General features: G+C 41.4%; 1 protein-coding gene across 19 annotated transcripts in view; it reads right to left on the bottom strand.

The window, feature by feature from the left end:
• Positions 1–24,547, bottom strand: part of LOC112871748 (nuclear body protein SP140-like) — a 71,743-nt gene that overhangs the window by 3,662 nt on the left and 43,534 nt on the right. For 17 of the 19 annotated variants that reach the window (XM_086719887.1, XM_086719888.1, XM_086719870.1 and 14 more), the window contains 13 exons: positions 22,763–22,843; positions 21,530–21,613; positions 21,050–21,130; positions 17,947–18,033; positions 17,613–17,729; positions 16,751–16,804; positions 13,964–14,029; positions 12,173–12,253; positions 8,986–9,060; positions 7,655–7,759; positions 5,378–5,523; positions 4,256–4,303; positions 1,417–1,458 (listed from right to left, as the gene is read on the bottom strand). In XM_086719887.1, coding sequence (XP_086576013.1) covers positions 1,417–1,458; positions 4,256–4,303; positions 5,378–5,523; positions 7,655–7,759; positions 8,986–9,060; positions 12,173–12,253; positions 13,964–14,029; positions 16,751–16,804; positions 17,613–17,729; positions 17,947–18,033; positions 21,050–21,130; positions 21,530–21,613; positions 22,763–22,843 — 1,067 coding nt within the window. The remainder of the gene's footprint in view (positions 1–1,416; positions 1,459–4,255; positions 4,304–5,377; positions 5,524–7,654; positions 7,760–8,985; positions 9,061–12,172; positions 12,254–13,963; positions 14,030–16,750; positions 16,805–17,612; positions 17,730–17,946; positions 18,034–21,049; positions 21,131–21,529; positions 21,614–22,762; positions 22,844–24,547) is intronic. The other 2 variants (XM_086719877.1, XM_086719884.1) reach the window with 2 other exon arrangements.

Genomic DNA, 24,547 nt, shown 5'->3' with positions numbered 1-24,547 from the left:
ATCTCCCACATATATACTTTTTAACAGATACAGCTCTTTGTTTCTTAGTCCAGCTGCACATTAAAATCATCTGGGCATTAAAATACTAATGTCCTGGTCCCAACGCCAGAGATACTGGGTGGGCATAGCCATTGATAGTCTTTAATTATAAAACAGGTGATTTTGTGTATCGGAATCATTTGGGACTTTCAAACAATCCTAATGCCCAAGACGTAGCCCAGACTTATTAAGTCAGAATTTCCTACAGAGTGGAATCCAGGTAATATTATTTTTCAAAGGTCCTCAGGTGACTCAGTATGCAGCCCAAGGTGAGATTTAGCCTGAGCAAAGTCTGGTTATTGGGCATAGGGATATCATAAGTCAATGTTGAGTTGGCCCACAATATCTACCCCTGGAAAGATTATGAACAGAGGTGAGGGTCTCCATCCATCCCAAACAAGCCACCCAAACGCTGGACTCGAGAGCTGTTTAGATGATTGAAGACTCCCTCTGTTGGCCTAGGGTCAAAATCAGTGTGGATAAGATCTAAATCTTGTTAGAGGATTGCTTTGGAGGTAAAGTACGTACAGAACTATTTGACTATCCCTCCTCTGTTGGATGGCCTGTGTCAGTATTACGGCTTATGGAAACCCTCTGTGAGTGCTGCCCCCGGAGTCGTGCAAAGGTGACTCTGCCTCAAATGTCTATTTCATTGCAATGAAAGGAATCAAAGCATGATTTAGCATAGAGAGTGTAGTCACCCACAATCCTGATAGACATTATAGCTGGCAGCCCTGTGGGACCACACTGTGATTGGTTGCATGGTGATGGTTTCAGTCCTAACCAGTTCAGCACCCTGGTGGCCCCCTTGAGACTGGATACATGGCCTCCATAAAGGGCACACCTGCCTTGCATGCATTTCTCTGCAGGACTCACAACAAAGGTCTACCCCCTGGACTCACCAGCTTGGCCCAGCCTGTTCCTTCTGGCTGATCTCAGCTCTGCTGCACCTTGGAGTGGCTGATTGGGATTTTCCATCTCCTTCACTATTGCCTTCTTTAAAATGCTGCTATTTTTTCAAATTTGCTTCTTACCCCTAATCTGCAGGTCAGCTCTGGCTCTTTCCACTTCAGCCCAGGTTCTAGAGGCCCCAGGGGACTAGAGCTCTGTCCTCTGAGCTCCCATACTCACTTTCAAAGGGAAATGAGGAAACAGGAAGGTTTTACTAAACAAACAGGAAAAGATGTTTTCATGTAGAGACACTAAGTCCAGAATCATCTCCCTGGTGTGGGTGATACACCTTCTGTTCTCTGCTCATCACACAGCGACATGCCCCAACTGAGTGTGAGCACGCTTTAGTCAAATGCAGCAATGGCACAGATAGTGCACGGAGGGACAAGGCCTGGATTATTCTGGGGTTAGAGGCATAGTACTTACATAAGGGTTAACTAAGGTATTGTTGTGAGACTTTGGTATTATCTGTTGAAAAGAAAGAAAGATTGAATGACAATATTGAATGTAAGGATTGCATCCATCCCTTATTTAACAGCCATTTGTTGAGGAATTAAGCCACAGTCTACCCATTATTTCATACCTGGTTTTATGGACCTAGATATCTACTTGGAGAATAAAAAGTACCAAAATACCACTGTTGGGCCCAATGCAAGTTCAATTTCCTGGATTTCCTACCCAAGGTAGGCCTTTGTGAAATCATGAAGGAAGTCTGGCCCTGGTTCCCACAGATGGAGTTGGAGAGACTCCACTGGTTCTCCTAATTTGAGGATCTCTCAGGCATTTTTCTCTACCTTAGAAAGTATCATCCCACTGGGAGGAGGTGTAATGAGAGAATCAGGCCGATAACTCATCACCAACAGCCCCCAGTGACCACAGGACCTAGAGTCCTGGAATCCATGGGAACGTCCCAGAGAATCCCACTGCCTTTCATAGTCCTCCTAGAGCACAGCCTTAAAGACGAAATGTGCCCAAGGTCCCCAGTGCTGCAGCTTTTCTTTCAGAAGGTCACCCTCCTCTCTCCTCCTAGAAAGATGTCAGCTGGGTGACTTTTCAGAGGTAATTGACTATCACTCACTAGACTTACAATTCTTTTGCATATTCAGTAGAATGACATGGCTTTCTTCCCTCTGGAATGCAGCTTTTATCTCCACCCAGGACAGAGTAGTCATAGACAAATGATCCATGGGACAATGACCTGAGAAGTGGCCATGTCATTGCCCCTTTCTCTGGGTAACCTAAAATTTCCCTCCCCCTCCCTCTTGGTTAATCTTCCATGTTAGAATTTGAGGTTGAAACAATCCTCAAGGTCAGGAATATTATTTCAATCATCTCTAATGGCCATTGGGCATTTAGTATGGGCTTGATAATTATATGTTGAATGACTAAATAAATTGAATACTGCTTAACTTAGGAAAAGAGATTACTTGCTATCTCTTAAGAAATATTAGAATATGATATACTGGAGAAATATATTATTTTACAACACAGCAGCTGTCACCAAAGGGTATTAGTGACCCTTGTCAAGAGCCAATAAGCTATTGCATGGTTTCAAGAGTAATACTTAAGTTTCCAGAAGCCAAGGGGCTCTATCAGCAAAAGTGGTTCTGAGACTCACAGAGGACTCATGGGAGTAATATTGGATCCTGAGATTTGCCACTTTGGGGAGTTCATGGGGAGACAAAATATACAGGCTTATTGCTAAATAGTGTTGCACCCATGCATAAGGGTAGAACCTGTTGATAAGAAGTTGCAAGCTCACAGGGGTAATCTGAGTAACTATTTTATGTTATTTTTTTAATTTTAATTTTATTTTACTTTTTAAGTAAGCTCTATGACCAACATGGGGCTTGAACTCACAATCCTGAGATCAAGAGTTGTATGCTCTACCAACTGAGCCAGCCAGGCACCCCTAACTGAGTAAGTCTTCACACCTGGGGAATGATATAGATGCTGGTCTTTAAAATACCAAAGAGATCAAATAATAGTTTCCCTTTAGGAAATCCAGGGGATGAAATATCCCAAGGACCGAAAGTTCAAACAATCCAGAACATCAGATAATCACGTTCCCAGTGGAAGATGAAGATCCATTGCCCAGCTATGCCTGACCTACCTTAGAAGTCTGTGAAAGTCCCAGATGGCCACTCCTACCTGAAGTATGTAAGAATAACATGTCTCACCTCCCGCTTCTCGTTAAGCTCTTATTCATACCCAATCTTGAAAAACCTTGTCTTGAATCTACACTGCACTTAACCTGTTTATTTGTTGTCTACATAGATTTCTTCCATTGAGAGAGAAGTCATTTTCTCAGATAGAAAGGAGATCTGTAGCTGAAAGGGTAGCATCAAAGTAAAAAATTTTCCAGATTGGTCCCTCCCATATGATACATCAATCTCCCAAAAACTTCCTTCCCAACAGCACTGTCTTCAAAAACGGCAAATAATTTCCCCTGAAAAGAACTGCATATGTATGTGTGTAAATTTAAATGGAAGGTGAAAGGGTATGAAATGGATCAGAAAAGAAATATGCCTTTTGTTACCTGTCACGTGGAATAATACAGTTTCATATATGTCCCAGAGTAGACTGTCTACCAGAGAGGGGTCGTCTGAATCACCATGAACAAACTTGCTCCATCAGATTTCATTTAAGTTAGACAATAGTAACAATGATTTTTTTAGAATATGGGTTTGAGGGGCACCTGGGTGGCCTAGTCTGTTGAATGTCTGACTCAGGATTTCTACTTAAGTCATGATCCCAGGGTCGTGGGATCAAGCTCCACATCAGGCTCCACACTGAGCGTGGAGCCTGCTTGAGATTCTCCCCCTCTCTCCCTCTGCTTCTCTCCCCATCTCATGCTCTCTCTCTCTCTCTGTCTCTCTAAAAATAAAATAAATAAATAAATAAAAGAGGTGCCTGGTGGCTCAGGCAGTTTAAGCGACCAACTCTTGATTTCAGCTCAGGTCATGATCTCATGGTTCATGGGATTGAGCCCCACATTGGGCTTCACGCTGACAGCACAGAGCCTGCTTGGGATTCTTTCTCTCCCTCTCTCTCTCTCTTCCCCTCCTCTCTCTCTCTCTTTCTCTCTGTCCAAGTAAGTAAATAAACATTTAAAAAGCAGCAACTCTGAAGTCACATGCTCAAAAAGAAGGGTGGGGAGATGAAGGAAACCTAAGTATAATAACTCAACTGAGAACAGTATATAATTATACATAATAACAGCAGTTATGTGATGAGAACTTATAAAAAGTGACATAATAATCACCTTTCTTTTCCTGAAATATTTTCTTAGAGGATTATGTAGAAATCCCTTCTGAAAGATAAAAAGATCCAAGTATGTGGTTACATGTGATTCTGCTTTGTGAGTCTGGCATTTTCAGCCTCTTCCCATATATTTCTACCTGAGTGTCCCACTGTCAACTCAAAGCCAGGGTGGCTAAATGACAAACCATCTCCCTCTCTTCACCTGTACTTCTTCTAGAATTCTATCAATGGTAAAATTTCAAGCAATGGAAATATCATCTTTAGAACTTTTTTTTCTTGTGTGCTTTTTTCCCCCAAATTTTAAGAGGTTTTCCTTCACAATCTCTTTGACACCTCCCATTTCCTTTCCATTCCTGCCAATGCCACTCATGCTGAGTCCATTGACCAGAGCAATTCAATCAACACACACTTATCCCATGCATACTGGATATCAGATACTCTGGACAATCTTGGGAACACAAAGATGGGCAAACCCTAGAGGTGTCTAGAGAGAAACAGGAAATACATGGAAAGATAATTATGAAACAGTGTAATAATGGTCTTGGTAGTGGGCTCATGGATCCCAGAGAGGGGATGGAAATCACTTCAAGGCGCCATGGTTGTCTAAAATACTGCTTTAAATATGTCATCTCACATCTCAGAAGAATTCACTGATTTTTCATTGTCTATATTATGAATTTAAACTCCTTAGGCTGATATTAAATCCCTCCATAAACAACTCTAATTGATGGATCATGCCTGTCATACACAACCTGTCTACCCCAACCCACAGAGCCACTTTAGTTGTAGTTCTGGTTTTCATGCCATTTTTCCTCTGGAGTAGCCTCTTTTCATTTGTATGACTGTACACGGTCTTCTTTCAGTGTATTACATGAAGTTGTCTTCATGCACCTGAGTCACAGTAACCTCTCCCTCCTCTAAGCTCCAGCCCCTATCCAGGCAAAGCCCCCTTTCTGGCATTTGATGTGGCATTTTACAGAGGTTATGAATGTGGGGCATCTCTTCCTGGGTAAGTGGATAAACTCAGGGGCATCAGGTTTTTAGCTATAACTCAACAAAAACGTGGTGAGCAAATAATGACCATACAACATGGAAAGTCCATCTGCTCCAGTCCCTGGAATACCTCCATCAGCCATCGTAGAGGCCTCCTACCACAGCGCACACTCAGCTTCCAGTTCTTTGATCTTGCGTAGCCTCCTCTGATTTCAAACTCCCTGGGGGTGAACCATTTTCCATCCTCACTCTGTATAGATCTCACCAAGGATCCTCCTGTAAGACCAGGGTAAGTTGATTCTGAGCCCTCTATGTCTTCAGAACTCTGATGATGGATCCTACCACAATGCATCTGGAGCCACCCAATTTGGGCTCCAGATGTGTAGCAGGAGAGTGTAACCTTCCTTTTCAGCCTTCAGACTCCCAAAATCTAGCCTGTAAGTCCCCTCAAAGGAGATTTCCTGCGTTGGGGCAATATTTTTTAAACCTCGTGCAACAAGGTGATGATTACCATCAAAATCAATCTTTTATAAGTATTTCAAAATCATCTACAAAGGAAAAGCAAGTGAACCTGAAGGGTGAGAGGATCTCAATTTGCTGGGGAAAGAGAACAGACCAGAGTCTCCAACAGCTCTTGGGGGCAATGTGGAAACAGAACCTCAAGTTGAGACTGAGCTCAGAATGGTACCACCCAATATCTGTAGCCTTTGTTACAACATTTTTTATCCAATGTAATGGCATTATTGAGCAGATATTTTCCCATCCCCCAAATCATGGATAGCTGATAATAAAAATAATTAGGGAGGCACCTAGGTGGCTCAGTTTATTGAACATCTGACTCTTGATCTTGGCTTAGGTCATGATCTCACAATTCATGGGTTTGAGCCCCACATTGGGCTCTGCACTGATGGTGTGGAGTCTGCTTGGATTTCTGTCTCTTGTTCTCTCTGCCCCTCCCCTGCTTGTGCTCTCTCTCTAAATACATAAATACATAATAAATAAATAAATAAATAAATAAATAAATAAATAAATAAAGTTAAAAAATAATAATTGTGAAGTGTTACCCAGTGGAAAATTAAGCTATGCATAAAAGATAATCATATGCTAAACAGCATTTCTCAGTCATTAGAAAAACACACATCAAAATCACAATGAGATACCACTCCACACCTACTGGGATGGTCTTAATAAAAAAAAAGTCAGACACTAACAAGTGGTGACAAGGAAGTAGAAAAATTGGTGCCCTCATACATCACTGGTGGGAATATAAAATAGTGCAGTCACTGTGGAAAACATTTTGGTGCTTTCTCAATAAATTAAATATAGATTGACCGTACGAACCAGTGGTAGTACTCCTAGTCTATAACCAAAAGAACTGAAAACACTTGTTGACACAAAACTTTATACATGAATATTCAAAACAGCATTGGTCATAATAGCTAAAGAGTGGAAACAACCCAAAGTGATGAATGAATGATGTGTACGGTGTATTCACACCATGAAATGTATTATTTGGCAAAAAAAAAAAAAAAAAAAAAAAAAACGAATACATGCTATTGCACAGATGAACCTTGAAAACATCATGCTAAAGTGAAAGAGCTCAGCCAGAAAAGGGCACATATTAAATAATTCTGTTTATATGAAATACCCAGAATAGGCCAATTTATTAAGCAGAAAATAGATCAGTGGCCGCTTAGGGCTTGACACTGGGATGAACTGGGAACGCGTACTGACTGCAAATAGATATGACATTTGCTTTAGTCGGGGACAGACACAAATGTTCTGAGATTGGGTTGTGGTGATGGCTGAACAATCCTGGGAAAATGCAAACAAAGTTCAACACTGAATTGTATACTCTGGGTGGGAAACTGTACGATATGGGATTGTATCTCAGTCAAGCTATTTAAGTATTTTACATCAATTACATAAATTCATTCCTCAGAGCTACACTGTGAGGTAGGTTTTTAATTATTATCCCCCTTTTTAGATGAGAAACATCTCATCTAAAGCTCAGAAAGGTCCCACTCTCTACTCAGATAAATCAGGCCCTCCTGGTATAGGTGTGGCTGGGGTTCAGGCTTCCAATTCTAAATTCTGTGCTCTTTTCACCAAATCAACACCCTGCCCTGGTGGTGATCATCCAGAAGGGAGAGAGGATATGAAGGTCGAGGCTGAGGGCTTCTCCCTTTTAATTCTGATTTACTTCTTTTTGGTTCTTTGGGCACCCCCATGGACACTTTGATGTGGGAGTGACCACCTAATATGTATGATTTCTGAAGGTGTAAACATAGCATCTTAGGGATCCCTTCCTCCTTCCCTTGAGCCAAACTTCAGCCTCAATACCTTGACCTGTGCAATTGACATGGGTTGTTCACATACTGCAAATCAAAGTAGACCTGGAACCCACCTTGTTTCAGTTTCTTCTTATATAACATCCCCTTCACCTCACCACAGGTCACAGGAAGTATTTGAGAGCGAAAATCCACCATATAATCTGTGTGACTTCTTGACCCTGAAAGAGAAGCTTTCTTCATTCTACTTCATTGTGCAAATCAACCTTGTTGATTTTGTTCCTATAAAGATATAGAGGTGCTTGGGGAAATCTATTCCACAAATGTCTAGAGTCAAAGTCTTTCTTCTACGTGACATTTTTGATACATAACGACAAAATGTCTACCTTTATCTTACCCCTCAAATCCAACACAAAACAGAATGCTTTTTCAGAGAAATCAGGCTTCAGGAAAACTGCCTTATTCTCAATCATTTCAACCTTGTTGGTTCTTCTATGACATTGAAACACACAACAGCTGCCATGTTCTGAAGGGAGCTGTCCAGCCACACTATTTTACTGCAGTTAGGTAACCGGAGACAAAGTAGCAGACTGCACTAATGTCTTCTTGATTGAGATCTGACTGACTGAGCAGAGAGAGGGTAATGAATGACAGGCTAACCTAATGGAGATGACGTCTGCCTTCTAGTCTTGTTCTCTGCTTTGCTTCATTTCTCTCTCACATCAGCTTTCTCCATAGCTAAAAGAGGAGCTCAGGAAACTCTAGAATAATCTGCACACTGCATGAGGAAAGGCAGCTGGAGACCTGACTCCACAAAATCAGGGGTGAAAAGTCTTCAAATGAACTAACTCAAGGAGGATGTGTAGCTGATGCTGTCCTTCCAGCCAATGTTTTAGAGCCAAGATGGGAGGCGGGGGCCTGTCCATGGTCCAGTTTTGAGCCAGGTAGACTATCAGAACTGCAATGAACTGAGAGGGTTGGCCTAATTCACTCTCTTGCTTTACAGATGAAGAAACTGAGGCAAAAGAAGTCAAGTGACAGGCCCAAGCCCACACAGTCAAAAGTAGAGAAAGACACAGACTACTACTGACCGCTACTCTTGGCTGGTGTGCAACCTGTGACTCTTGATGTAGCAAGAGAAGGATCAGCTAAATAATTTGTGGGTTGTATGGCAACAGACAATTTCCAGCTTGGAAGTTGTCAGTTCAGTGGGGACAGCATTCCTGTAGTGGCCCCTGGACCTGCAAGTCCTGGTCACCAAGTTACTTGTTTATGGGATTATCCTCTTTCTCTCCCTGACATAGTTTGAAAATGACGCAAATTGTATACATCTCTCAACAGCTACTAAAGCTGCAAAGCAGTTAGGGAAGTGGGTTTATTGCTAAAATCACAGAGCACAGGAAAATAGCTGTTTAGTTACTGAAGTTATTCCCCTTTTCTTCTTTACCTTTTGACCGGACTCTTTTCCGTGAGGCTCTGTCACCATGAGTTGAGTAAACAGGAGGTCTGCCTCTCTTTTTCCCTGAGAAAATAGAAAAATATAATCACTGAATGTATTAGTGCTTTCCAAAATTTCCATTTAAATATAACTTCCCCAAAGTCTGTCTAATGGATGAAGAAAAATACACAATCCCTAGTTTTAAGATACCAAGAATTAGATAGGTCATCTTATGTTCATCTTGTATTTTATTTGTCATATCTCACATTAGTAAAACAAACAAGTGAAATCAGCATTCCACTTATATCTCAAGCAACTATGTGTTAAGTGTTTAATAGGTGCCAATTGTACATCTACTAATTGACTTAGTCTTCTCAACAAACATATGAAATCAAGATGATGATCACTGCCATTAAAGAAACTAAAATATTCAGGGAAAATTGAGACAAAAACTACAAAAATAAGTGAAGGAATTTCAGGTTTCTTCTTGCAGAGAAATAGAAATGGAAGTTCTGTGAGGGAAACTCTACGGTGAGCTTCACAGGTGAGACACATGTTACACATCACCTTGAATGAAGTTATTTATACATCTGTGCTGAAAGCAATAGTAAATAGTAAACCAAAGGCTTTGTCCACCTGGGTTTTGACAAAGATATTCGAATCTAAGAAACTAACCAGAAGAAGGCTAACCTAAGAAGAATGGGTAGAATTGAGTCTTCTAAAATCTTAATTTCAAGCAGTTATTAAGGATTGACCTGGTAGATATTGCAGCGAGGAATGTTCTTCCTTTTGAAAGTTTTGGCTATGGATATACATCTCAGTGTTTTCTATCATGCAAATGTGGTTTATTTTCTCAGACAGAAGGATAAATTCCTTTTCTCCTCTCTGTGTTCAATGCCCTATCACCTGGTGGTACTGGGTTAGGTTATTTAGACCCCACAAGGAAATATTTTCTAGACTACCCTGTCCTAAGTGCTGTAAAATGTCAGCAGGTTACAAGCATATTAGACCAGCAAAGTAAAAAGAATCTTTCTTTCAATCAAACCTAAAATGGACCAATTGCTTGGTTAGTAATTCCACCTTCTGGTCTTTAGCCTAAACAACTACTGAGAGGGTTTTCATCTCTTCAAGACCAAAATGGCCCCATGTACAAATATTGATAATTAGACCTTATCACAACATCAAACAAGCTACAGACTTGCAAGTTGGCTCTCTGTTTTAACTTCACCAAGATAATAGCAGTTCAAATGAGGGTCTACAAAGATTTATGAATTCAATCTATAAAATCTTCTGTAAGAAGGTGGAAGACTTGGGTAATACTAGCCATAGGGTAAGGATAACTACTAAAAAAAGGTGGAAATATGGTTCTCAAAAAGGCAGATTAATCTCTTTGCCCCATCTTGCTTCCTCTCTCCAGAAAGTGGGGTCACCAGGTGATAGAAGGTCATGGACCCAGGTATGGTTCTCTAAGGGGCCCTCCTCGCCTCCTCTCCACCCAAGATGCCAAAGCAGTTATGGACTCTCTCTGCTGCTCTCCCTCATCCCTTTCCTGAAGGCCCATGCTCACAGCCCAGTAAGAAGAGAGCCAGACAGCTTATTCTTGCCTCTCCTAACTGCCAGTCAGGCTTGACACTCAAACTCTAATCACAGTCTTGAACAATCCAACAAATAAAAAGTTCTTTCTTGCTCTCTGTCTCTCGCTGGTTACATCTTTCCTGGAACTAGTGGCTTTGTTAGATTTACCTTTCATCAAACCTGTAAGGCCTAATATTTTTAGGGAGAAAAAGGAAATACATTGAAGTCCATTCTAGTCTGTGGAGCTTTTGGCATAAGGAGATTTGGATCTTAAAACCAACTAATTCATAATATAGCAGCACTATTGTGTTTTACTTTGAAAACAGACTGACTAAGCAAGACAGGATGTAACTATTTTTTGTGTTCCCAGTTTGTAATACCCGTTTAATAATAAAATCCCCCACCACAAACTCTAATATGGCAGTCAGAATATAATTTAAGGTTATTTTTTTAATTGTTATGCTTGGTATTAATTAATCTCTAATAGTAAGTGGGACAGAATTTTAAATTTTTTCCTGCTTTCCCAAAGTTTTAGAAGAAGTTTCAATAGCTGGGAACAATTCACTAAGTGCTAACAGGGGCAACTAACTGTCCCAGTCTACCCAGGACTAAGGGGTATCCAGGATTCAGGATTTACAGTGGCAAAACTGGGACTCTCCTGGGCAAACCAGGGTGAGTTGATGGTCTCAGTTTCAAGCTATTCACAGAGGCAATGCACCAAACCACCTATGTGACCATACAAAGTATTGGGGGAACAGGTTACCCCAGCTCTGGCTCTTCACTCACATCCAGGCAGCAGAAGAAGGCCTACATTTCTCTCCAAAGAAGTCAAGCAGTGGCACCAGACCACACTGAGAAGCTGATGAAAGAATCTTGTGGAGGAAAGAGCTAGTGACTGTGTACCCTGCATTCCCAATGTTATCTCAGAGCTGCCTCTGTCACGTGAGACACTTCCATATTCTTATCTCTCTTCTCTCATCCGTCCCCCCTAATCATGGAGGGTCCCAAACCAGCAGCTCTTGACTGGGGGGGGGGGGCAGAGCCAACAGAGAATGTGAGAAGAATCTGACCATGCCACTTCTGCACTGCAGGTGCCCCAGACCAACGTTTGCTCAGGCTGAAGGAGGGGAAGCACTTTGACATGGAGAAAACATTGACGTTTTAATGTAGTACAGAAAGGATTCTCAACTAATGGAAAGAGAATTTCACTCTTGGAACAAGGAAAAAGAACGCCATCAGGCATGCCCAAGACAAGAAAAACTCATCCAGAAGGTAGACTTGAAAGAACAGTGAGAAAATGAACTTGCTTTCCATTTGTAATTTACCAAGTCTGGCCATTTCCATAAGCCAATGATGTAAAGTAAAGAAGTTTCCATGAAAAGCAGATAAAACTCAAGAAAAGGATTTTAGGTCCTGGGCAAATAAAAACTATAATATAAATGCAAGCAATTTATAACCTTGGCTCCAAATGGGTTTGTTTGCTTTCTAGATTTCATAGCTTCCAATTTGACTGGTAATGTTGGCTAGTAAAAAATTAAGGAGGATCTATGTTCCTCAAAACCTTAGCAAAATTCGCATTTGCCCCTGAGGCCAAGTGTAAGTGGCACAAACTTTATCTTACCCTTGATCTTGGCAGGTTCTCGCAGATGCATTTTCCCCTTTTTCCCACTGGAGACCAACTGGCCAGGAGTGTTGCTGCTCTCTAGGGGATAAGCAGCGGAAGATACAGAGTTGGACAAAACAGCAGTTGACATGAGAGACCAAAAGCAAGTGAGTGAACACCAGATTCAATTCTGAACCCCCTTTCACTGTTCACTCAGACAAGAAAGCTCATTAATGGTAAGGGATCTCAAAGAGAAGTCTAGTACATGCTCCACTTTTAGGAGGACTTATAAATGACATATAAGATTTCATTGTATTTTGGAAAGAAATGGTTTAGAATTTATCTATGTACACAGAGGCCTAAATGAAAATGTATGATTATTAAATCCAAAAATTTGGCATTCAGAAAATAAGTGTTCTTAAAATGGATGCAACCACTTTTGTTTTTCTTGCCCAACAAAATTGTACACATTCGCCAACAGGGAAACTGTGTAAATTGAGAAGAACATCGGATATAGAGATTGGTGAAAATTAATAACTTTCAATTGGACTCTGAAATCTTACTCTATGGATCTGGTTCAAAATTGGCCATCATATGGAAAATGAGGTCTAACTCTCATTGTCTAAAAGAAAAGAGTTCTTTAAACCACTACTGAAACAAAAGATTTCAGGGGTCCAATTAGAAGTAGTACATATAGGGATGCCTGAGTGACTCGGTTGAGTGTCTGACTGTTGGTTTCAACTTGGGTTGTGATCCTGGGGTACTGGGATCGAGCCCTGCATTGGGTTCAATGTTGAGTGCAGAGCCTGCTTGGGATTCTCTCACTCTCTGTTTCTCTCTCTCTCTCTCTCTCTCTCTCTCCCCCCACCCCACATGTATGCTCTCTTTCTCTCAAATAAAACTACAATAGAATTCAAAAAAGAAGTAATACATATATACTACTGGAAATTTAGAAAATGAAAATTGTATGAAACATCACCATTCTAGAGAGAGCCATAATTAACTTATTCAACAATATTCCCCTAAGCTTTTGTCTTTGTATATTTTACTATTTATTTGCTTTTAAATGTTTATTTATTTTGAGAGAGAGAGCATGTGTGCACATGTGTGCACATGAGCAGGGAAATGGCAGAGAGAGAGAGAGAGAGAGAGAGAGAGAGAGAGAGAGAGAGAGAGAATCCCAAGCAGGCTCTATGCTGGCAGTGCAGAGCCCAATGTGGGCTCTGAACTGAAATCGAGAGCTGGATGCTTAACTGACTGAGACACCAAGGCTGTCCCTTTACTATTTAAATACTTTTTCATTACAAAATTTGAACGTGTTTAATATTTCCAATGTAAACACATGCATTTAAAAACCACAAATAAAAACACACCTCTACTCCAATGACCATATATATGCAACTACTGCTTATATTTTTATTGATGAACATCTACTGATTTTTCCCCTATGTCTCTCTCCATACAGATTAATATGTACAAATAAGAATTTGTAGACAGATAAAAACACATTTGTATAGTTACATGTTTTTGCTTTTTACCACGTGCACACATGCGCACACACCTACACAGTCTGCTTTTGCATTTGTCTTTCTGTGGAACATCTTACCAAGTTAATACAAGTTTCTTGAGCCAGCAGAGAAGCCACATATTGAGGATGGCAGTGTCTCCCTGAATCATTTAGCTCTGGGTGATTACATGTTAGAGAACTAAACGATTTTGTGGAAGCCACTGTGTTTTCAGGCCTCTGTTAATAGTGGCTTAGCTTAGGTCCTAAGGACACCACTGCTAGGAAGCAGCTCAAGTGCTTACCTTTTTGGGGTAAGTTTCTCTGAAATTTCCTTTTATGTCTTGTCCAGCAATGGCCTTTCTTTTTTCCTTCGAACAAAAGAGAATAAAGTTCATCATTCAGAGCTGTAAATATAATTCTCAAAGCCATATGTGCTGATAGTTTTCATGTACTTTTACAAGCCACAGAACAGGGCAAAATTCTTAACTACAAGCACAGTAGTGTGAGGCTGATTTCAGAGTTCTGCTTTATTCTGCACGGACTTGGGAGACTATAGGAGATGACCTTCCTTTGAAAATTAAAAAAAAAAAAAAACCCACTAAAATTGGAAAATAAATTCCTGCTGGTGCCTTCACCTGAATGATCATTGTTGTGGGTATATAGCAGTATGTTTCCTCTTCAAGTGTCTTTCTGGTACATTCAAATGTGCAATAAGGAGGCACACTCCTCACAGCTGGATCGTGTCACGGATAATCCGCCGTGCTGGGGATTCGGAGGCATTCTTAGCTTTGACGTGGAGACTTAAGCAGTCTCCGTACGTGCAGTTGTGACCCAAATCCTCCCACCTACATGCCATCTAATGCTCGAAGTTCCGGGAGAATGTAAAGAAACCGCAGCGGGTTATGTGTTGTGTTTTGCATTCTTGTGAATGATGTGAAAATACAGGCACGTGAAAAGACTGTTGGCACTGGGTAAACAGAGCTCGTACCTTGTTACTATTGTGAAATAACAATAGCCAACTACTAGATTTTTACTGCTAAGGGTGAAGACCCAATCCATGGAGGAGGCCTTCCAACTCCCACTTGAGATTTCCATTCATAGGTGGGTCAACTCACACTCTGGGACTTAAAGGCAGGAAGGGCCTTGGAAATGGTATGTTCAAGAATTCAGGGGTCTTGCCCCATTGGCACCTCAACTTTTCATGACCCTTTACAGCCCTCTGTAGGGGCTACAGCTGCATGCCAGGCTTGTGACTCCTCCCAGAAACTGCCCAGTTTGTCTCTTGGTGGGGAGGCCACATCCCAAGGGGCTTTGCCCCTAACTGCTCCCAGCACACTAATCAGGCCTTGAGGCCTTTTGGGCCCATGGGTGGTGCCTCAACACCATCCATGCCTCAGCTTACAGACCAGTTGATTCTGGCCACACCACGGTGACTCTAGAAACTCACAGGTGTCATGAGAGTGACATGAACCATTTGTAGTCTGGCAATGGTGTGCCCTTATCCAAAAAGCTACTTCCAATACACAGATTGTCTGACTCTATGTCCCTCAGCTTTTCCTGTCCATGCACTTCTGGAAGGCTCTTTGGTCACTGAAGGCAGCTGTCCCCAGAAAGGATCGGCTTCATTCCTGCATCATGAACAGGATCAAAGCAGTGGAGGATTAATGGTGTTAGATAGACCAATTCTGAAAATTCAGGATTCTGTTCTGCCTGTTCCTGGAGACGATGCCTCATAGTTTCCCCTACCAGCCTAGAGGGCACAGCCTTCAGAGAGCCCAGGGGATTCAGATTTAATTCTGATTACATTTTATGCAAATGCCTTTACTCCACTTGTTTCTGGCCATCTGGATAAAAGGTCTGAGTGGGAATAGGAGATGATTTGGAAAGGAAGATGAAGTTCCAGCCACCTGAATGGTACACACAGATTTTGTGGCAGTAAAGGAAGAGCAAAAATCCAGGCATCTGAAGAGGGAACCTGGGAAACCCTAGTAAGAATGGAGGAAGGAGGAACATTAATGACATCTGCCTTGCAGAACTATCCCGAACCTACCACCAGAGAGAAACCACCCTGGTACGTGCCTCTTACCACAGAGATGCTGAGTCTGCCATTCTGCATCAGACACGAGAAAACAGAGACAGGCCCCAACTTCTGCACATCCCGTGCAAGATCCCTCTGGACATCATCCCCACCTCCACTCTCAGTCATTGGGGAAGGGAGACAGATGCCACTTGGTTGGTATGATGGACAAAGAGGACAGATTAGATGGACTGTCCTCAGGAAGTTCCCCCCAGCCAAACCCTACCCCCAAATCAAGGACTCAATGCAACAAATGGAACTGGGAAGTCTAAGGTTTATAGCTGGCCAGGGGCCCACGTTGGAGGCACTGTCCATCTTCCCTTGGCTGATGTATGTTCCTCAACAACTGCAAACATTTCCCTTCCAGGGCCACCACGTGTGCCCATGGGATTTCCCTTTTTGTGTGAAAACCAAGCATTCACTTTCCTCCTTATGCAAACATGGTAAACTATAGCTTAGGCTACAAATTTAGTGGCTTTAAACAACACAAAACTATTATTTCACAGTTATGTCAATTAGAAGCCTGACAAGAGTCTCTCTGGGCTAAAATCAAGGTTCCAGTAGACCTTCATTCCTTTCTGGAGGCTTTAGAGTAGAATACATTTCCTTGACTTTCCTAGTGTCCAGAGTTCATCCATATTCTTGGCTCCTTTCCTCCATCTTCCTCCTCCTCCAGCCAGCAATATGGCATCTCTCTGTGACTATCTTCCATAGCCACCCTTCTACCCCAACAGCCAGGAATAACCTTCCATGTTTCAAAGCCTATTCCATTATATTGAGTGTACCCAGATAATCCAGAATAATCTCACCTTTCGAGGTCCTTCGCTTAATTATATCTGTAAAATCTCTTTTGCCAGGTCAGATAACAGATTACAAATTTCAGCAATTAAGACATGGACATCTTTAAACAGACATCCTATTATTATCTCTTATTATTGTAAATAATAATAATGCTAGCATTAAAAAACTCATTTCTAACATCAAAAGCAACTAAAATCTTATGCACGCTTACTTCTTTTCCTCTTGAGTTTTCCCGAAGTAGAGTTGTTTCTAAGATCCACAGTATCTAGAATCACAGGTGAGGGTGAGGAAACAGAAATTAGTCAATAAAAGTTACCAATGTTAGGATTACTCAAACTGCAGAAGGTTTGAATTTACAAAGATGTTTGGGTTTATCATTTCTCTCTTCCTTCTAAAGGGACTAAAAACCTACTGACTTTAGAAGGAGTCCAGAATGAGCCTTCCTTTATTTCTCAATAGTAATTGGAAAAACACTCTTAAATACCTATGTACTTCAGTCTACTCAGAGATGTTTGTCTAGGTCTTAAGATTTTTGTGAGGATTAAATAAAATCTTATGTCCAAACATGTATAGGAAATCACTCTGTAAACCAGTGACATGCTAGAGGGCATCCATCAAAAATATATGCTAGGTCAAGAATAGTCTTTCCTCATGACAATTAAGTGGCACGATCAGTTGTCTTTTGAGAGTTTTCTAAGGTTGTGACAAAATGACACTATTATCTACTAGCAGAAGTATGGTTGGCTTTCTTGGGCTCCACAGGAGATTGGCTGTGACAGGGTGGAAATCACTGTATAAATACAAGCCTTTATGATTAAGACTAATGTAGTCAATGAGATACTGCCATCTTTAAGAGCATATTTCCACCACATCATTCATGCATAATCAGCAGGGACCATCTTGTTAAACATGACTTTATAATAATCTCTTGCCTCTCTATTATTGCCAAAGGGGTCAGGTCGAGCAAAGCAGGGAACAAGATACTGGGATGGGCCAGAACACCTGATACCATCCTACTTGGGTCTGTGGTGCCCTTAGAGTCATGCCCATCCCACACCCACAGGTGGCTTTACCTATCATGGCACATGCTTCGCTGTCTGCAATGCTTGCTTCTGGACCTTCTGGCACATCTTTTGAGAAGCACATAACACAGGTACACTTCTCATTTGCACGTGCTGGTGGCTCTGCTCCTGGGCCAAAATTGTGATGTATGAAGACTTTTATTTACCCCAGTGATCCCCTTTTCTGTACCTTTCTGGATCTCTACTTCTCTACTTCTTCCTCCGAAACCTTTCATTGGCCCTACCCATCTCTGGCCCTTCCTTTAAGTCTTGCTTTTCCCTTCCTTGTCTTTTTCTCTTTGTCAGCTTCTGTTTCTGGTTTTATTATTCTTTAAGTCATAATTACCTTGTCCATCATAGGGTAGTAGGCTGGAAGTAAGCTCTTCTAATTCTTCCTCACTATTTATTTGGACAGCTTCTAGTTCACCATATGCTAAAGAGAAGCAAGAAAATTACAGTTTGTGGATCCTGAGACAGTGATTAGGGAAGAGTTCTTGGTGCTTTCATGTTGCACCCTGATATTTTGAGTTAGAATGAGCTGCTTTCTGGGAAAAGACTATTCCTGCTCCAATAATCACAACCAAGAGCTGCCAAAGCCATGTTTTTCCTATCTTTTGTACCTCATTCTGCTTTCTCTACTCTTACATTTCTATCTGTAGCTTCTATCTGTAGCTCTAAGAATAAAATAAAAAGATCCTATCCTTCCAGGAAAAAAACCAACTGTTCTTTGAAAATTGTAAAAAAGTAATTACCAGAATGAGTTTTAAACTCATCCCATTTGGCCAATCACTATTTACATCACAAACCACATTTAAAGCCAGGCAATTAGTGACAGCTTTACACTTCTGAAAATCAGCCAATCATCAACAACAGCCACTCTCCAGAAAGCCCGTGTCTATGACTAAATGATAACCTAGTTGTAAACTCTCCCTGGTTCTAAAAGTCTGTAGCCTCTGAACTACAGCCTTCCCAAAACTCTAATAAAAGCAATTTTCTTTTTAAAAAAAATGTGTCCTGTAAGTACAGTACCTGCTTCCACCATGTGCCTTGCTCAGCAAACAATAAATCCCTCTTTTAACTTGAGATGTTGTATGATGGTCTATCCCTTCAAAAATGGAGTTCCCACCAAGACCATCCTGAAGAGTCTTGTTTAGGGATCTCCTGTGGGACCTGTGGATCAATAGGTGTAAATCCACAGCCTCTTGTGCCCAACTCAGATGGTCTTCCTCTTCAATCCATCTCAACAGTGACTTGAGCTCTGACTTGTTTCACTGAGTTCTTACTTCTGAATTAATTTTATTGTTTAAAGATGTGTATGCAATTAGATGCAAAGTAGTTAGACATTTTGGTTTGGAGGTACAGCAGTTAGCAAATATTCTGGTAATGTTTTTATTCTCCCACTGTTTCACTTACTCTCACTTTTGTCTACTTTTCAAAAGTCTTATCTTATGTGTGTTTGCTCCTGATTTTCTTGTGCTTCTTGAATGTTAGAAGAAAGTGATCCAAAGCAAACAGATGGAGGCATAGACCTGATAAGTCCCCTATCCAAAGCTAATTAATGGATGTGGGTCTATTAGACAGTAGCCAATTTGTGCAAATATATTTGGTCACTCTTGGTCTTGAGTCCCCCACCAAAACCTCTTGTCAATTTTTGAAAGTAAGTCATAATCTGAGGTCAACTATTATCATGTAATCGACCCTATGTCCCCATTGTAGTCTTTGCTCTCTGGATGAACCCAATACCACATTCACCTGCAGGACACCATTTGCATTAATGACTGCATATAGTGTTTTTGTTGCTATTTGTCATAGGTGTATCTTGGCCAAAGCCACAGTCTTCCACTGACAGAACTGTACTTCTTCTTTGTACCTGCAGAATGATTCTTGCACTTATTTTAGTAAATGGCAAAATTTCACAAAAGATGACTTTATGTTTCATTGGGAACTTTGGGCATGTCAAGAGTAAGCAGTGCATTTGATAGTATTTTTTTTAATGTTTATTTATTTATTGAGATAGAGAGAGAGTGCTAGTGGGGGATGAGCAGAGACAGATGGAGAGAATCCCAAGCAGACTCAGCACTGTCAGCACAGAGCCAGATGGGGGGCTTGACTCACGAATCGGGAGATCATGACCTGAGCCAAGATCAAGAGTCTGATGCTTAACTGACTGGGCCACCCAGGCGCCCCTGATAGTATTTCTACAAAAGAGAGAGAGATGACCGAAAGTTCCCGTGTCCCAACCACTTACTGCTACTTTCAGACCATCATCTAATAGTTTCTTCCTTTTCTTAAAAAAAATCCCTATAAATTTAATAGGTAGAGATATATTCTGCAAATCAAACTACCAGATTAAGTGTACTAAAGAAAGAATAACTTTAGAATTCCTAGAAAATTTTCCTCAGCATTATCAATTTATGGTTTTTTAAAATTTTTTAATGTTTATTTATTTTTGAGAGACAGAGTGTGAGCAGGGGAGGGGCAGAGAGAGAGGGAGACACAGAATCAGAAACAGGCTCCAGGCTCTGAGCTGTCAGCACGGAGCCCAACACAGGGCTTGAACTCACGTACTGTGAGATCATGACCTGAGTCAAAGTCAGAAGCTCAACTGACTGAACCACCCAGGTGCCTCTACACATAATCAGTTTATAATTGATGTGAACATTAGTACATCTACACTATGCATAACTCAAGATTTGCAAGCAATCAGCAAAGTAGGTATATCTCACTTCTCTGTAGTGCCTAATGCAATTACTATAATCTTTTCTGAAGCCATATTCTTTTCTTTAATACATTTATGCTTAGCTTTGTTTGATGTACGATTTGATGACAATAGCTTACATTATTTACTTGGGTAAGTCAATGACTTGTCTGGACAGTTATTTTCCAGAAATGTACTTAAGTCTCATTGTGGTAGGCATAGTTCTCAATGTCCCCTTGGCTCCACTTCCCTGATCACAGGAACTGTGAATATCATGAGATATTACCCCTATTATTAGGTTATGCTATATGGAGGAGTCGATATTAAGAAAAAGAGATTATCAAGACATGAGATCATCAATGCTGGTGAGGATATGGAAATAAGGAAGCTTGGTGCACTGTTGGTAGGACTGTAATGTGGTACAGCCAATATGAAGGACAGTATGAGAGCCTCAAAACATTAAAAGTAGAACCACCATTATCATCCAGCCATTTCACTTCTGGGTATATATCCAAAGGAAACAAAATAACTATGTCAAGGAGATATCTGTGCCCTCATGTTCATTGCATTATTGTTTACAATAACCAAGACATGGAAACAACCTAAGTGTCCATCAACAGATGAATGGATAAAGAAAATGTGGTGGATACACACACACACACACACACACACACACACACACACACACACACACAGGAATATTATTCAGCCATTAAAAAGGGGGGGAATCCTGCCATTTGCCCTTCCTTACATGATTCGCTTTCTGGTGGTGAGCTCCAGTCTTCCTGGGGGTCTTCTTCATAATACATCTCTAAACAGTCACTGCTACTGTCTGTTGAATAGAATAAAATCCATTAGCGAATCCGGCATATGACCAATGGAAACCATAGTAGAAAAACTCATCCTGAGAAAAAAGACCACCAAGGAGGCTCAAGTATCTTCCAGGTGGGAATGTCCCTGCCCTTATACCCTCCTGCCTTTGAGTTCACCTGAGCTGGGAGTTGACATAGCTCATGCCACTATCACCAGAGGCTGAGAATGATCACCCATCTCCCTCCCATCCCATACACCTAATTCTCTATTTTTGATCCTTTTCACTTGGCTCTACACATTCCTTCTGTATGGGTAAGTGAAGGGGAACAGTGGAGGTGGGGAGAAGTAAGGGGAGATTTTCCTACTTGCAGACAGAGAAACAAAGATTCAGTGAAATGGGAGTTGAAATTATAATCACCTTCCCCATCATATAGTACTTGGCTGGGCACCTTCTCTGGTGCTTCTTCACTGGTCATTTGAGGAGATTCAGAATCACAGGACCCTGAAGGGAAACAAGGAAAGGAAGCAAGCCAAGATTTTCAGAGCACAGGTGAACTGCCCTTTGGGAAAAGGGACATCTGCTTCAAGGACTCCATCTGAGATCCAACAGAGCCCTGCTCTGCCTCTGTTTCCATCTCCATCACCTAACTCTTCTGCTCTCTGCTTCTCTGTTTCCTTCCCATAGATCTGCCTCCAAATATTTCTGCTTCTGCACTAGGAGAATATTTGTGCATCTTTGATTTTGTGGGCTCCATTCCCCTGACTTCTATCTCTTTACTTTTCCATCATTTTTTCCTCAATAGTGACCTTGATCTTTTCTTTTCTGCTTATTCCTCCTAGCTTTGCTCTTCTAGGTCTCTCTAATCCCTATAGCAGGATCCATTCCTTCTGTCACTGTCTCTCTTGACTTCTTCCCCTCCCTAGTGGCATTCTTTATTAGTGAAGTGGAAGTCTCTCTCTCTGCATTAGGCCTTGTTCTGGTCCCCTTAGGAGCCACAGGTATCCCTTTGGACTCTTATGTGTGTCCACCACATTGACCCCTGCTAGCCTCACACAGCCACTACCCGCAATGAGATGCTCAGGGCACAGGTCTTTGCTCTTCCTCCTACTTGATCTTTGGGGGAAAGAACAAGTATCCTTTGTCTGTGCTTCCATGTCTTATCTCTAAGGAAGAATAGCCACAGTTTCCCTAGCTAAGTCCTAAAGTTTTCTGAGGAAATCTCGCTTGCCCAAGTCCTTTGAAAAGAAAAAAGTGCAACATAATCCAAAACCTGATGACAGATATGGACAAAAACTGTAATTTGGGCTGGAGAGCCCTTGGTCTTTCCTCCTGGAAAGTAGATCTCAGAACCACATTTTTCTGAGGCCTACCCAAGGTTATGACAATATAATAATAATATTAAGCACTAGATAAATACATAGTTTTAATTCTTTATAGAAAATAAGGGGTGGGAAGGGGTTAAAATCACAATATTGAGTCTTTTGTATAAATAGACATAAAGAGTATGAAGGAAAAAGATGCTGTCCCAGTATTTATCTACTATAACATTAGGAGGGAATGCATCTATTCCAACAATAAAGGCCATGTTGCTCAGCTCTGAATGCAGCCACCTGATACCCTACAGCCCAGAGCTGGCCATCCCTTTCTTACCTGGCCCACATGTTGATGGGGAGCTCAAGACTTCCTGAGGCTCTTCTTCATCACTGATGTCCCAGATGGCATAGCCATGCTCTGCAGGAAGGAATGAAACCCGCCAGCCATTTCAGTACACAACCAGGGGAGATCACGGTGAGAAAACTCATAATGAAGACATGGACACTCGTATCTGCTAGGCAGAACTGTCCCCATCCCAAACCATCTGGTCCACCTCTGGGCTCACCTGGCCTGCAGGTTAACTTGATCTTGTCACTATCATCAGAGCCTGAGGACCATCTACCATCTTCCTTTGTGTACATCTAATCCTCTCTTACTTCTTCCCCTTTCCCATTGCCCCTGCTCACTACTTCTGTCTCTGCCCTTGTCTCCTGCTACCAGTGTCTCCACGTGCTTCTCTGTGTTTGGATGTGTTTCTGTCTCTTCTGCGTCTGTCTTTGTCTCTTGTGTCCCTGATACTCATTAGTGTCTTTATGTCACTCATTCTCTTCTTACTCCCTTCCTTGTGCTGGCCATCATGAGAGGCATCCCTAACATAGTGCAATAGGACCCGATCACGGGATGGGTTATGGAGCAGACTAGGCCAAGACAACACCACCAAACACCCGGAAAAGTTGCTCAAAGGCCCACATATAAAAGAAAGATCAGAATATCACAATCGCTAAAAATATTTACACTATCATTAGCGATGAGGCAGAAGAAATAGGGTGGCGCCCTACAGTGAATGGGAGACACAGGAAATCACAGGAAGGACAACTGATTTAATTCTAAGGCAACAAATCTCACTGTGTTTATATGGGAAAATAATATGATCTGACTGACATCTTGCAAATAGCAATCATGCTAAAGTGGAGAAAATGGGTGGGATGGGAGCAAGAGGAAATGGGACATTCATGTTCCCTTGAATGAGGGAGCAAACCCTGGAGAAGGAGTTTCTAGTTTCACAAAAGAAGCTGTTGGTTTCAATTTGGGAAGTGTCAGTTCCTGAAAGTCATCCAGATGGAGAAGACCTTGTGATAAATGCCTTCAGGTACATATATGGATGACCTTGGGAGTCAGGTGTGCCTAGCAGGCATGCGTTTGAAACTCATTCTGGTACCTGAGAGTAGCTGAGACTGACAGGGAGAGGGATATTGCTCTCCCAGTGTGCCGGGCACTACTCTCTTACTAGGGAGATTAAATCTGAAGACTCACTACTGAGATAGACCCCATTTGCTGGAAGATGCTCCTGTCTAGACTCAAACATCAGTGTTACAAGATCCCAGCTTCTTCCCTCCCTATACAGCAATTTTCACTCCTTATTGACTTTTAAATTATTTTGATATAACTCTCTACATAGTTCCTGTTGTGCTTCCGTCTGCATTATTATTATTTTGGTATTTACTTGCCAGATGATTATATAATGTCTCTAATTTTCATCTCCGTATCTCATCTCTTAGTGAGCTTATATCCTTTCCATGTTGCCTTTCGCTTTCTCCTTTTCTATCTCTGTTTCTCTGAGTATTATCTTTCTGGATGCCTGTAAAATTTCCATCATTTTATCTATTTTCCTCAGTCTCACAGATGCTTCCCCCCAAATTGACAAAAGTTCTTCCCTCTTGACATGGACCACAGCACCATATGGCTTTCTCTTAACAGCTCTATCCTAACAGTCTCCCAACAGACCTTCTACAGTGCAAACCTTGCAATCACTCACAAAACTTATTTCCATGTTCCTGGTACTTCCAGAAGTAGGCTGAAAACGATCTCATTGCCTCAGCTGCCAGAGCCTGCTAGTATTTG

Source organism: Puma concolor, chromosome C1 (assembly GCF_028749965.1).
Source record: "Puma concolor isolate L17-30 chromosome C1, mPumCon1.1.hap2, whole genome shotgun sequence".
Lineage (NCBI taxonomy): Eukaryota > Metazoa > Chordata > Mammalia > Carnivora > Felidae > Puma > Puma concolor.
Note: the sequence above shows the minus strand (reverse complement) of the source record. Positions and strands in the feature narration are given on the sequence as shown.